This window comes from Scyliorhinus canicula, chromosome 22 (assembly GCF_902713615.1).
Source record: "Scyliorhinus canicula chromosome 22, sScyCan1.1, whole genome shotgun sequence".
Lineage (NCBI taxonomy): Eukaryota > Metazoa > Chordata > Chondrichthyes > Carcharhiniformes > Scyliorhinidae > Scyliorhinus > Scyliorhinus canicula.
Window position 1 is genome coordinate 3804922 of NC_052167.1, and position 15497 is coordinate 3820418.

General features: G+C 48.9%; 2 protein-coding genes across 2 annotated transcripts in view; one reads left to right on the plus strand and one right to left on the minus strand.

The window, feature by feature from the left end:
* Nucleotides 1-15497, minus strand: part of cdh23 (cadherin-related 23) — a 285383-nt gene that overhangs the window by 87105 nt on the left and 182781 nt on the right. The window lies entirely within an intron of this gene.
* vsir (V-set immunoregulatory receptor) overlaps nucleotides 1-15497 on the plus strand; it is a 35720-nt gene that overhangs the window by 4238 nt on the left and 15985 nt on the right. Inside the window, exon 2 of the mRNA XM_038782959.1 lies at nucleotides 13869-14276. Coding sequence (XP_038638887.1) covers nucleotides 13869-14276 — 408 coding nt within the window. The remainder of the gene's footprint in view (nucleotides 1-13868; nucleotides 14277-15497) is intronic.

A 15497-nucleotide genomic window follows, 5' to 3' on the forward strand; every position in this document is an offset into this window, starting at 1 on the left:
CACTGTTGACTCTTCTCAAAGGTTAGGGCTAAAAACACAAATGATGTGCAGAAACGTTGCTGCCCCTTACTGAACCAGTTTCATTTCCCCCATTTGCTGTTCCTGTCCTCTGCCCTTGGCCTGCTGGGTGGTAGGAATCGCCAGTTTGGGAGGACTGTGAGGAATGTTTGGCACATTCTGCAATATATCTTATAGATTGTACACACTGCCAGGGTGCCAGGTTGGCAGGGGTTCTGCCAGGGTGCCAGTGCCAAGGTGCCAGGTGGCATTTTGCCCACACCAGGGATCAGACCTTGGGCTGCCCTGATGCCCATGCGAGGTGGCTCGAGGATGCCACACAGGCGAGTTGGGGCATTGGGGGAGGAGGGTGCAGGGCTCACTTCAGGCGGGGGTCGAGAGATCGGGGCGCCATCTCTTCCCAAGCTGAGCTCCTCAGTGCAGGGAATGCAGCTAAGAGCAGCGTCGGCGAGACGTTACAATGCCGTTAGGTAATGTTGTAATTCCCAGCACAAGTGACGGGAACGACCCCTGTAATCCCACCCCAGAACGGACTCTTCTGATTAGATCGCACCCATTGAGCGAAAGAGAGAATCAAAGGAATTGCCTTGTCTCATCCCACAGACTCAGAAAACAAAGAAGTTGGATGCCTCTTTCTACTCACTTGGCAGTTTACAATTTTAGAAGGATGTGAAAGTCTTGGGTGGGTACGAAAGCCATTTAGCAGAATGGTTCCAGGGGTAAGGGATTAGTCATGTGGACAGATTGGAAATGCTGAGGTTGCTTTCCTTACAGCAGAGAAGGCTTGGTGAAATCTGGTAGAGGCGTTTAGTTACTCGATCTAAACCCTTCATGATTTTGAGGAGAAACATTTTCTAGTGATCGATGGGTCAATAAACAGGGGACACAGATTTAAGGCGATTGATTGGCAGATCAGCCATGTTCTTACTGAATGGTGGAGCAGGCTCGAGGGGCTGAATGGTGGAGCAGGCTCGAGGGGCTGAATGGTGGAGCAGGCTCGAGGGGCTGAATGGCGGAGCAGGGTCGAGGGTCTGAATGGCGCAGCAGGGTCGAGGGGCTGAATGGTGCAGCAGGCTCGAGGGGCTGAATGGTGCAGCAGGGTCGAGGGTCTGAATGGTGCAGCAGGCTCGAGGGTCTGAATGGTGGAGCTGGGTCGAGGGTCTGAATGGTGCAGCAGGCTCGAGGGTCTGAATGGTGCAGCAGGGTCGAGGGTCTGAATGGCGCAGCAGGGTCGAGGGCCTGAATGGCGGAGCAGGCTCGAGGGGCTGAATGGTGGAGCAGGCTCGAGGGTCTGAATGGTGGAGCAGGGTCGAGGGTCTGAATGGTGGAGCAGGGTCGAGGGGCTGAATGGTGCAGCAGGGTCGAGGGGCTGAATGGTGCAGCAGGGTCGAGGGGCTGAATGGTGCAGCAGGGTCGAGGGGCTGAATGGCGGAGCAGGCTCGAGGGGCTGAATGGTGCAGCAGGGTCGAGGGCCTGAATGGCGGAGCAGGCTCGAGGGCCTGAATGGCGGAGCAGGGTCGAGGGTCTGGATGGTGCAGCAGGCTCGAGGGGCTGAATGGTGCAGCAGGGTCGAGGGGCTGAATGGTGCAGCAGGGTCAAGGGGCTGAATGGTGCAGCAGGCTCGAGGGGCTGAATGGTGCAGCAGGCTCGAGGGGCTGAATGGTGCAGCAGGGTCGAGGGGCTGAATGGCGGAGCAGGCTCGAGGGGCTGAATGGTGCAGCAGGGTCGAGGGCCTGAATGGCGGAGCAGGGTCGAGGGCCTGAATGGCGGAGCAGGCTCGAGGGGCTGAATGGCGCAGCAGGCTCGAGGGTCTGAATGGTGGAGCTGGGTCGAGGGTCTGAATGGTGCAGCAGGCTCGAGGGGCTGAATGGTGGAGCAGGGTCGAGGGTCTGAATGGCGGAGCAGGGTCGAGGGTCTGAATGGTGGAGCAGGGTCGAGGGGCTGAATGGCGCAGCAGGCTCGAGGGGCTGAATGGCGCAGCAGGCTCGAGGGCCTGAATTGCCCACTCCTCCTCCACCTGCAAAAGGTGGCTTGAGGAGAAAGTATTTCATGCAATGGGAGAGCGGCTACGATCTGGAATGCATTGGCTGGTTGGATGGCGGTGAAGCAGATTCAGTAGTAACCTTCAAAAGAGAATTGGATCATAGCTTAAAAGAGAAAGATTGGAAAGGTTTTGGGCAAAGACTTGTGGGACTAACTGGATTGTTATTTGAAGGGAGCACTGGGGTAATGGGCCGACAGTAGTGTTCTCTGACTCTATATAGCATGGTAATGATTTTGGCTTTAGTGTACACCTCCATTCACACAGATCGCCCAAATATTGGTGCTGGTTACAAAATCATTCACGGCTTTGTGCTCATTCCTGTGCCATAAGCAGCTGGTCCCATCTTTTCCAAAGCAGAGACCAGTGCATCACAAACAGCAGTTAAAGATGCCACAAGAACAATGGAACCACTGGAGTGACTGGACTAGCTGTGTGTTGCTCAAGCTGGTTAAAAATCACACTGACCATCCCATTCCGTATTCTGTCTCTCTCCATCAGTGGAGAGGGTTAAGCATTGCAACATGCCAAATGTTCTTACTTAGTTGAACTCAAAAAAGTATTTCATTTCCTGAAAGGACGTTTCATTTCAATCGGAAATCTTCAGAACTGTGTTAGTTGCGGGCCACCAATTGTTATTCAGCTCAATAATATTCATTTGCCAGCAAAGCTTCCAATGTCAATTAGCAGCTCTTCCAAAAACTCGACTTTCTCATCTTGTAGCAAGCGCAGGGTCATTCATCCGCAAAGCAGTCACCCGATCTACGTTTTGTCTCCCCAGTGTAGAGGAGGCCACATTGTGAGCAACAAGCACAATAAGACAGCAGTACAAGTAAATCACTGTGTCATCTGAAAGGGGTCTTGGACAGTGAGGAGGGAAGAGGTAAAGGGGCAGCTGTTACACCTCCTGCGATCGCAGGCGGTAGGGGAGGGGGGGCGGTGGGGGAGGGAATTATTGGTAGTCCTATTATGGAAAGTAGCGTTATGAGAACAGATGATGCAGAGACGGAGAAAGGGCAGCACGGTAGCATAGTGGATAGCACGATTGCTTCACAGCTCCAGGGTCCCAGGTTTGATTCCCTCTTGGGTCACTGTCTGTGCGGAGTTTGCACGTTCTCCCCGTGTGTGCGTGGGTTTCCTCCGGGTGCTCCGGTTTCCTCCCACACTCCAAAGATGTGCAGGTTAGGTGGATTGTCCATGCAGAATTGCCCTTAGTGTCCAAAATTGCCCTTAGTGTTGGGTGGGGTTACTGGGTTATGGGGATAGGGTGGGGGTGTGGGCCTGGGTAGGGTGCTCTTTCCAAGAGCTGGTGCAGACTTGATGGGCCGAATGGCCTCCTTCTGCACTGTAAATTCTATGGTCTAAAGGAGAATGGATTGGGGTCCTTACAGGAAACAGGGTGTGAGGAGGTTTGGCCAAGGCAGCTATGGAAGTTAGTGGGTTTGTAATGGACATTAGTGGACAGTCTATCCCCAGAAATGGAGATCGAGAAGTCAGAGAAAGGAAGAGAAGTGTTGGAGAGGGACTAAGCGAAGGTGAGGGAAGGGTGGAAATTGGAAGCAAAGGTGAAGTTTTCCAGTTCTGGGTGAAGTGACATTGATAGTCATTGATGCACCTGAAAAACAGAGTTTATTACATGTAGTTATGGAGTGGATTCTTGTACAGGAAGGATGTTCCCCAGATATCAAAAAACGGAGTTTTAAATATGCTTGTGTTGTCAACTTGGCTGCCGTCCATTTTTCTAGCAAAGCTCGCTCTGTCTCGACAGAGAATTTACTACAGAATGTGAAGCTCAGTGTAAACACTCCCAAGCCAAAAGCAGTCAACATCTCCTCCTGGACATTGGACTTGGAATCATCAAACGCTGATATTGCTGCTCAGTGGAGCAAGCCGAGATCCAGAATGGAGCTATGGCAGAGAAAGAGGGGTCAGGCTCATGGAGAATTTGCCGGGACTGTACAGAAGGAGCCTGTCCAAGTCGTGTGGAGTGCTCGACCAGAGCTGCCAAGCCTCCTGGATGGTCCTGGAGTCAATAAGAACGAAAGACGAGTTCCTTGCTGCGAGCAACTCTGGGAGCGATCAATCATTGGAATACTATGCAACCTGCGCACTTGCAGAATGTTTTCTTCAATAATTCTGGCAATTTAATTCTGAAAATATTGGAGATGGGGAGGGCGAAAAGGGCTTTTGGACTGATAGTGGAAAATCATCCATCCCCATTAAGTTTGGAAGTATATGTTTTCGTGTGGTCTTGGAAGGCTGGATGCTGGAAGGATGGATAGTGGGGGAGGGGGGGGGGGGCAGGATGTTTAGGGTTGGCGGGCATTTCATGGACTCAAATCCTCTTGGATAACTGAGAATTTGCTTCGTGCAAATTGACTCCCACCTCACATCATGGTCTAGGCTTCAAAAACAAACTTCATCACCGTCTGCCAAGTGTTTTGGGAGGCATTGAGATTCTGAAAGACACTCTGTGTTAACGTTAGGTTTTTTTTGCGATTGGTGTTTTGTCTTTTCTCGGATTTTGGGAGCTCTACGCATTTGATGGTTTTGTTTTAAGGCACGGGTAACGGCTAAAAGAAAAAAACCTTCTGATAAGTCACTGATTCAAATGTAATTCTAACAAAAATCTCTTTGAAACCAATCCGTGCACAATCTACTTTCTGAGGTAATCTTTTTTTAAATTTTTTTTTTTATAAATTTAGATTACCCAATTATTTTTTCCAATTAAGGGGCAATTTAGCATGGCCAATCCACCTACCCTGCACATCTTTGGGTTGTGGGGGCGAAACCCACGCAGACATGGGGAGAATGTGCAAACTCCACACGGACAGTGACCCAGAGCCGGGATCGAACCTGGGACCTCAGCGCCGTGAGGCGGTTGTGCTAACCACTAGGCCACCGTGCTGCCTTTCTGAGGTAATCTTGAGGAGGATAGTACGGAGATGGCTTAGAGTCCCTCACCGAGCCGGTCCTTGTCACTGATCTCCTCCCGTCACGTGTGAAACGCTGACTCCGGATCGACTCTGCTCCTGATTTTTCCTTCTCGTTTTTTGGGGGGGGGGGGGCAGCACTAAAACTGACATAACCGCGCACGTGTGTGTCCCCATGGGGAAGCACCTGCCCTCTGCTTTCGCGCATCTCCATATTTGCATGGCGCAGACAGAGAGGTCGGTGGTGTTGAGGTATCGCAGCCAAAAAGCCACATCCCAACGCTCTGTGTCACGCCTGTTCACGGGCCAACTGATTGTGACACCACGCTGACAAAATTCATGGCGACTTTTAAGTAGCCAACTTCCATTTACTGCAGACAACTTGGCATTTTAGGAGCTCGATCTGTTTTGGTGCAAGGAAGTTCTCCCCTCCTATCACTGAGATGAAACCAGGTACAAGACCCAGAACACTTTTCCACAAAGAGAAGAGAGTAGAAAACAAGGTCTGATAAACAATTGCCTTTTACACGGAGGCGATTCAGTCCAATAACAGATGTGACCAACGAAGGAATTTTGACGTGTAGTCACTGTTGCAACGTAGGAAAATCCAGCAGTCAATTTGCACACAGCAAGATCCCACGGACAGCCATGTGAGGATGGCCGGGTAATTTGTTTTCTGATGTCGGTTGAGGGAATATTCTGGCCAGGACACAGGCGAAAACTCCCCAGTTCTTGTTTTGATGTTTTGCACCCTTCTGCGGACAGCCTATGACTGCTGCAGCACCTGGGTGGGAGGGTGTGGGGGCAGGAATGTCGCTCAGCCTAAATGGGAGCAGATTTTAATGTTTGGATGTTCGTGTGAGAAGCAACTGTTCACAGATTATTCGAGATTGGCGTTACGCACAACGACACTGATGTGCAACTCTGTGATTTACGAGTATCTGCCAATCTAAGGAACCTCTCTCCCCCACCCCACCCCAAAGCAGCGGGCAGGGGCTCACACCTCCACCCAAATCAGGGAAACCTCCAACAGGTTTTAACTGCAGACAACCATCATACTTTCCCATGCCTGCAGAAATCTTTGCAGACACTCCACCTCAAGGATTAAGTGTTTATGACTCGTGGCATTGCAGCGTACCCATTCTCGTGCAGCTTGGGAGAGCAACCTCGAAAGAACGAGGCACGTCAGAACACTCCCCAACCAACCTGTGATGAGGGAAAGACAGACTTGTGTTTACGAAGAGCCTGGTGACGTGATTCTGAACTGTCTCGAAATGTTTCTGATACAATGGGCCGAGTCACTGTGGTTAAGTATGCCTTGCAAAGGAAGACCTCATAAACAGCAGAGATGAAAAGCCCGATTGTTAATAGTGTATGAGCATGGAATACCTCTTCCTCTGACCAGGGCCAAAGTTTTGAGCATTCAATATACAAAAGATGCCAAATACAGAATCGTCCTTTCATTGCGAAGGACGAGTACATTCTTATAAACCTCTTCATGCAACTATTTCCCCAAAAGGGATTTCATGTGAATCATTTGTCAGCTTTTTAGAAGTTAAAATAACTTCCCCTCCCTGTCCCTCCATCCTCGCCCTGCATTTCACAATAATCTCTCCTTCTTGCAGCAATTTCTTGCAATGCAGTGATCCTTCCAAAACAGCTGCTGAGTAACCTCTGCACGAAGCCAGGTTTCTTGTTTTGAAAACAAACCCTGAACCTGGTGGATTGAGGGGCCTGAAAAAGGGGTTCCCTTTAAATGCTCCCAGCCTCCCAGCCCATACTCTTGCTGGTTCTGCGTCTCTGACCCAGTCGAAGCCTTCAAATGCTTTCCCTGTACAACTTCGACCATGTAATGCATTCCTCTTTGGAATTCCAGATTAACTTTTAAAACTTACTTGTGGCTTTCATGTTTTGAAAATACACTATCCTAAGTATTCTCAGACAGCACTAAATATCAGCAATAATGTATCCATAAATATATACGCGTTAAAGATTTACATATAATATACTGAGCTTTAATTGCACCTATGGCAGAAATGATTTATTACCTTTTTTACAATCGATACAAATCTCTCTGCACTCAATAAAAACACTTCACTATTATTGCTTTACAATGAATCATTCAGAATTTACAGTGCAGAAGGAGGCCATTCGGCCCATCGAGTCTGCACCAGCTCCTAGAAAGTCTCCCCATGTATGAGTTTTCTTCTATTTTCGATTTTGCTTTGTCTGCATCTTGTGTAACTTTTCTAGTAAGAGTTCTGAATTCCCCTGGTACCATGTTTTATTCCTCGTGTCTGAATAAAGCTCGTAGTCTCACAGTTGACGTAGATGCTTTATTTCTATGAGTTTGTTCTCTCTCCAGCATTTATACTATGTTACATCTGAGCTGCCTGTCTGTCTCCTGCTCACCAGCTGCCGTTCCTGTGAAGAATCTGACTTCCTGTTTGTCTATGCATATATATATCTCTGGTGCACCCTCTAATGGTTACTTAGTTGTAGTGTATTTGCATTAACCCCTTGTGTATGTACAGTGATGCATACCACTACAGGTTGTAAGTGGCAGTGTTTTGGATGAGCTCAAATTAACGGATCTTGGAATATGGGGGCCTGGTCTCGGAGTGTGCTGAAGTTGGCAGGGGTTGCGAACGGGGTGGATGAGGGTTACGGTGGCGAATGAACTGAGACAGAGATTTTGGTGTTGGATTTTATCCCGTTCTATGGTACAAATTATAACAAGTGGAAGCAGGCGACAAAAAGTGCTCCAACGCTCAATGAACCCTGAATATTGAGCTGCTTATGAATGGCCAAATGAACAAGTATTCGAGAGGAGCTGATTAAGGTCAGGCTTTGGCCATGTGTTCGGCTCGGAGATTCAGACACAAAGGCCGATATTGAGCAGAGGCAAATTGCCGTTTCCAGATCGAGATTTCACAAATGTTCTCCTTTTATACAACTGACTCGTATGAATTCTTGCCCTGACCATATAACTGCAGGCATTGTAGTCATTGTGGGGAAAGAATATGTTCAAAAATCTGTTTATGCAGAGCTCAGAGTGTAATGATTGCACACCGAGTTCACAACTCGTAGCCTCGCCCTTTGGAATCACCGGATTGGTGTCCAGGGGAATGAATTCAAGGGGCAGGAACCAACGTCGCAATGTTAATAGTGAAGCCTTCACTTTCTGAAAGCATCATTGATATTGAAAATACGCTGTGCAAATGTTAAGGACAGTTTCAACAACTTGCATTTACATAGCGCCAAAGTAATGAAAAGCCCTAACAAAGCTTCACTGGAGCATTGTAGGACAATATTACAGGAGAACAGTCATCTGCACCATTTGATCACAGACAGTTGGCCAACGGTGAAGTGGGGTTGACACACAATGTGTCAAACTCTGTCGGTGGGCAGTGTGTGACTCACAGTGTGCAGTATAACTGTGGCCCAGTTGTCTGCCCTTTTCCACTCTTCTGTTCTCAGCCCAGATTGCATCTTTCAGTAAGGGTAGTATTCTCCCATTCCCCCAATCGCCTGCTCCTCAGCAGCAGGAGGTGGCGCGATTCTCTGCTCCCGTTGCTGTAAATGGGGGTACCCATTGAAGCCCCCCCCCCATGCCGCTGGGAAGCCTGTCGGTGGGGGTGCACTGCCAGTAAGACCAGACAATCCCCCAGCCAGTGAACAGCCAGATATTCCCAGCCTAAATCTACCTGATCAATGCTTTCGCATCCACCCACACACACACTGTACGTCGGTCTCTCTCTGGGTCACAATTTTAGACCAGGGCTTCTACAATCCCAAACTATTTAAAACAAACTGCTGCTTATGGTGGTTTAATAGTCATATTAATGTTCAGACATTTATCTGATTTCCGTGTGGGAGTTTGGACACCTTGGCCGGGATTCTCTGGCCGTTTGCTGACCCAGCCGGCAGTGCTCCCCCATCATGGCTTAGCCACGGCTTGGGGCAGCTTCAAAGGGAAATCCCATTGACAGCGATGGGAGCAGAGAATCATTCTGCCAGCGAATGGCGCGCCGTCTCCGGCTGCCGTGAAGCTGGGAGACCAGAGAATCACACCCCTCTCTCGAAGGATGATGACTGGCCATCTCGCCTTGTGACATCACCTCGCTGAACAATTTAATGTCATCACGTAAAATGTAATCTCATCCCTCCATGTATGGGATTCATTAGTCATCTTTAATCAAAATGTTGTGGGTCAGAGTTCCATCCTGTATAAGTACCGCGCGCTAACCGATTTGCGCCACTGCAGCCGCACTAGAGTTCAATCCTGGGACATAATCTAGCTTGGCACCACAGCGCAGGTGCGAGGGACAACAAGTTGTATCCTGGCCCCTATCTGTCTGTTCAAAGAATATGTGCAGGTCCACATTCCTTCCTGAGCCACCATCATGAAAACAGATCATTCATCCGAATGTTGCATGTGCCAACAGTCGCTGCTGGTTAAGTGGTGAATTGTCTCAGCCGTCCTTTCTGTAGTTTCTCTGGCCACCATCTGGCTCATGACCCAATGGCTTGTGCCGTAACGCTCAGGGAAACTGGAGTGTGCTCGCTGCGGTGCAGTTTATGGAGAACCCATTAGGTCCCCCCCTCACCCCCACCCTCTTGACCTCTCCAGTGCGTTGCAAAGGAATGGACAGCACTGCGCTTGGCACTAGCCTGGATGTGGGTTAGGCATGATCCTGCCTTTGGGATCCACTCCAAATGTTCGGTCAGGGTTTACTCCCTTATCCTCCATCTCTCCTGAGGCATCCGCAAGGTGCTTTACAAGTGCAATCCTTGTTATTTTTCCTATTTCATCAACATGGGGCTGGTTTAGCACAGGGCTAAAGAGCTGGCTTTGAAAGCAGACCAAGGCAGGCCAGCAACACGGATCAATTCCCGTACCAGCCTCCCCGAACAGGCGCCGGAATGTGGTGACGAGGGGCTTTTCATAGTAACTTCATTGAAACCTACTTGTGACAATAAGCGATTTTCATTTTTCATTTTCATTTTTTTTTTCATTCAAATGTGCAGCCCATGTTTATCTTTCAATTAAGCACCAAAGACGCACAAAAGATTGCATCACATAATCTGACCGGATATTGAAAAGGATTTGATAGAGTTGCTATGGAAATAATTTCCTCCGGTGGGGAAAATCAGGAACAAGAGAACTTTATTGCAAAATTAGAGTTGGCTCTCCATGAGGAAAATTGCGAATGCAGTTTCAGAGTGGCAGAAATCCAGGACACTCTCCTTCGAAATCCTGAGGACTGACTGGAAGTTTCAGGTTGGAGATCAGTAGATTTTTGTTCGGCAAGGGTATCGAGGGGTAAAAGTCAGGTAAAAGGGGGCGAGGGACAGATCAGCTCCGGAGGCCGAATAGCCTCCTCCAGCTTCTCTTCCTAGAGGAGAGATTTCCAAACACTTGGCAGATTTAAAACCAACTTAAGTTGCCAATGTTCCTCGTCCAGTCAATACTGCCAGGAAAAGATGAGCTGGATAATATAGTTCATTCCTGTTTATTAGGGTGGCACGGTAGCACAGTGGTTTGTGCCATCTGCATATGTTACGTTAGAGAGGAAAAAAAATATCAAAGGTCAATTTAATCGAGGCAATTAGTAGCAGATGGCAGAATAGGCATTTAGGAGGATTGAGATGGGGGAACGCAGCTCAATGATGATTTGTTTCTTGGCTGAAACCACGCCCTGGTTGCACCCAATTCGGGACTTGCTGAGGCTGTTAAACCTCTTGCAAGATTTGCGACGCTGGGGACGTCTCACGAGATCTAACGCGATTACGCGGGACGTCGCAATATGGATCGCGCCCTCACCGAGTTGCATATTTAAGTGAGCAGTTCGCTTCACTTAAAATAGGTGCAGGATTCTCCTGGGACCAGGCGCCCACCATTTACATTCCCTTTGTCTTTTGGCCCACGACATCTTTGTCGATCTCTCTCCAGCCTCCACCTCTCACTGGCCCTCTGGCCAGCCTACTGCTCATCGCCGCCCCCCACCTCCCACAACCGTATAAACCTCACCCTATTTCCACTTCTCTCCAGCTCGGATATAAAGTCACCCAGACTCGAAACGTTAGCTCTGTCCTTTCTCCGCAGATGCTGTCAGACCTGCTGAGATTGTCCAGTATTTTCTGTTCTACTTTAAATGCTTTCAAGATGCTTTTCAGAAAGCTCAATGCACCCTTTGTCCCAGGGTGAGGCACATAAAAGGTTTTGAAGACAAAGAAATTGAGGAATAAACATGTCTTCATTGGTAGAACCCTCTCGTCATTGGGCTATTTGGGGAACAGAGCGGGGAAGCTATTGCCGGGATTGTGGCAATACTTGTCCCAACGTCACAATCGATGCTGTTTGTGCAATCTTACCTTCCTTTAAACGGTAACAAAAGGGGCAGCAGGGTAGCATGGTGGTTAGCATAAATGCTTCACAGCTCCAGGGTCCCAGGTTCGATTCCCGGCTGGGTCACTGTCTGTGTGGAGTCTGCACGTCCTCCCCCTGTGTGCGTGGGTTTCCTCCGGGTGCTCCGGTTTCCTCCCACAGTCCAAAGATGTGCGGGTTAGGTGGATTGGCCATGCTAAATTGCCCGTAGTGTCCTAATAAAAGTAAGGTTAAGGGGGGGGTTGTTGAGTTACGGGTATAGGGTGGATACGTGGGTTTGAGTAGGGTGATCATGGCTCGGCACAACATTGAGGGCCGAAGGGCCTGTTCTGTGCTGTACAGTTCTATGTTCTAATACATCCAAAGCTGGGGCCAGTATAGCTCAGTGGACTAGACAGCTGGTTTGTGATGTAGAATAAGGCCAGCAGCGTGGGTTCAATTCTCGTGCTGGCTGAGGTTGTCATCTCAACCTTGCCCCTCGCCTGGGGTGTGGTGACCCTCAGGTTAAGTCACCACCGGTCACCTCTCCCCCTCAAAGGGAAAAGCAGCCTACGGTCATCTGGGACTGTTACACATCCAAAATATGTAATTGGTGGTAAAACATTTTGGCACGTCTTGAAGTAGTGGATGGCGTATAAACGGAAGTTCTATCTTTTAAATAAAGCAGGATGAAGCTTCGAGTGTGGGATTTGCCAGCCAGGAGTGCAGTCGGAACGGGATGAAAAAATTAAACGGGACCGCATTTCAACAAATTTTCCACAAAATCTATTTGTCTAATTCTGAGGGAGTGGTGCATTGTCACAAGGACAGAGATTGGCAATGGAAGAAAGGGCTAGATCTCAGACCTCACTCATAGATGACCTATTATCCAGCCAGCCTGCACTGATCTTTCATTCCCCCTGCTCTCTGCTCATTGTTTCTCACCTCTGAGTCAGAAGGTCATGGGTTCAAGTGCCACTCCCTAGAGCAGGGGTGTCAAACTCAAATACACCGTGGGCCAAAATTAAAAAAATCGGGACAAGTCGAGGGCCGGACTGGTTCAATGTTTTTTTGCTAAACTTATTGAAATGAACTTATTGAACCTGGAACTAATAAAGCTTAGGTTATTGCCTATAAAAACAACATTAAATATTAAATAAATAAAAAAATTAGTTGCATTTATTTCTTATTGCTTTATTAGAACAGTACAGCATAGAACAGGCCCTTTGGCCCTCGATGTTGTGCCGAGCAATGATCACCCCACTCAAGCCCACGTATCCACCCTATACCAGTAACCCAACAACCCCCATTAACCTTATTTTTTAGGACACTAAGGGCAATTTAGCCTGGCCACCTAACCCGCACATCTTTGGACTGTGGGAGGAAACCGGAGCACCCGGAGGAAACCCACGCACACACGGGGAGGACGTGCAGACTCCGCACAGACAATGACCCAGCCGGGAATCGAACCTGGGACCCTGGAGCTGTGAAGCATTGATGCTAACCACCATGCTACCCTGCTGCCCTGGAGCTTTTTATCTGGAGCTTTTCCAGAGTAATTTCTAATGAAAACATTTTTCCACAGGCCAACACTTTGTGATTCACACTATACCTGAATAAACTCGGCATCAGCCATATCATACGCCATAGGCGCTTCAATTGCTGGGGCCAGCTTTAATAGTAATTAGATATTATTAGGGCAGCACGGTGGCCTAGTGGTTAGCACAACCGCCTCACGGCGCTGAGGTCCCAGGTTCGATCCGGCTCTGGGTCACTGTCCGTGTGGAGTTTACACGTTCTCCCCGTGTCTGCGTGGGTTTCGCCCCCACAACCCAAAGATGTGCAGAGTAGGTGGATTGGCCGCGCTAAATTGCCCCTTAATTGGAAAAAATAATTGCCTAATCTAAATTTAAAAAAAAAAGTAATTAGATATTATCTCATGGGCCAAAGATAATTCCACCGCGGGCCGGATTTGGCCCGCGGGCCTTGAGTTTGACATATATGCCCTAGAGTCTTGACGACAATAATCACAGCTGACATTTCTCGTGCAGTACCGAGGCAGTGTCGCATTGTTGGAAGGGCTGCTTTTCGAATGAGTCAAGTAAGGCCCTGTCTGTCGCCTTAAGTGACAGAAAGATCCCAAAGCGCCATACCGAAGAGGAATAGGGCAGTTATCCATGATTTGGTGATTATCACACTGCTGTTAGTGGCAGCTTGGGGTGTGCAAATTGGCCGCCAACTTTCCTACATCAGTGACTACACTTCAACAGTACTTCAGTGGCTCCCCTGTTTGGGGACATCCTGGGATTGTCAAAGTCGCAATGCAAATGCAAGTCTTTCTTCTCTCGGTGGCAAGGCATAGGTGAGATTGGCAGTGCCCCACAAATTGTGGCATGAAGTAAGTCCATGACGTATTGCGTTTGGAGCACCAGCGTGCTGCACCGATGCTCAAGTCACAATCGTCTTTCTTTGTCTTGAATTTTAAGCATGTTTTCTCCCTCTGCAGATCAGGCTACAGTGCTGAAGGTATCGAGCGATCATGTGGTCTACACATGCCCAGAAGGACTAAATGTCACCCTTAAGTGCAGCCTCTCCGGCCACCTAAAGGACGGGCACGACCTATTGGCCAAGTTATGGTACTTCAGCCACGGCAAGAACGCCACGTGCTCAGAGAAGATGCATGTCCGTAACACCTCAATCAAATGGGAGACCCACAATCAGTACAAAGGCCAAGGAGTCTACATGAGCTCGGATCACAAGGGCGTGTTCTGGGTCACAGTGACAAACCTGGTGCCAGGCGACCAGGGGGTTTACTGCTGTGTTGTACACGAGCTGCACAGATCGAAGGAGAAAAAACACCACCCAAAAATCGAGCTGACGGTGCACGGGACCATGGAGCTCAAGGTCATCCCTGGTAGGTTTCTGTAGACGACTATTTTGTTCTGTAGACCTACCCATTGATCAGAGTTCTCACTGGGGTCCTGCCTGATATCTGTCCCTCAACTAAGATCAACAACGAAAAACAGGTGGGCCTGGTCATTCGTGTGATAAGCTGTTTGTGGGATCTTTCTGTGCACAGTGTTTGTTATGTCTCAGCAGTAATTACACTTCAAAAGTACTTCATTAGTTTAAAACTCTTTGGGTGCCTCACCTGGGAAAATAATTGTTCAACAGCAATGGGGACGAGGCCCGACGCTCACTCTGTGCAAGAATAGAAAAAAAATTTAATTTTTTTTTTTTTTTGTTAAATTTAGGGTACCCAATTATTTTTTCCAATTAAGGGGCAATTTAGTCTGGCCAATCTACCTACCCTGCACATCTTTGGGTTGTGGGGGTGAAACCCACGCAGACACGGGGAGAATGTGCAAACTCCACACGGACAGTGACCCAGGGCCGGGATTCGAACCCGGGTCCTCAGCGCCGTAGGCAGTAATGCTAACCACTGTGCCACCGTGCTGCCCCAATTTATTTTCTCACGAAATGTGAGCGTTGTTGGCAAGGCCAGCATTTGTTGCCCACCCCTAATTTCCCTCAAGTCAGTGGCATGCTAGGGGCAGTTAGGAGTCAACCACATTTCTGTGGGTCACATGTAACCATAGGATCACTGCAGTTCAGAAGGAGACCATTTGGCCCATCGAGTTTGCACCAACCCTCCGAAAGAGCACTCTACACCTAGGACCACTCCTCCGCCCTATCCCAGTAACCCTTCCTAACATTTTGGACACTAAGGGGCAACTTAACATGTCCAATCCACCTACATCTTTGGACTGTGGGAGGAAACCGGAGCACCCGGAGGAGACCCACGCAGACACGGGGAGAAAGTGCAAACTCGACACAGTCAATCACTCGAGGCTGGAATTGAACCCGGGTCCCTGGCGATGTGAGGCAGCAGTGCTAACCGCTGTGCCACCCTGCCTCCTCCAGCTAGACCAGACCAGGTAAGAAGGCAGAGTTCCTTCCTTAAAAGGACATTGGTGAACCAGATAGGATTTTGCGGCAATCGATGATAAATTCATGGTCACCGTGGCGGAGCTGGACCTTTTAGTCCAGATTCTTTAATTGAATTTAAATTCCACCAGCTTCCGTGGTGGGATTGAAACCCATGTTCCCCAGTGCATTAGCCTGGGGACTCTGA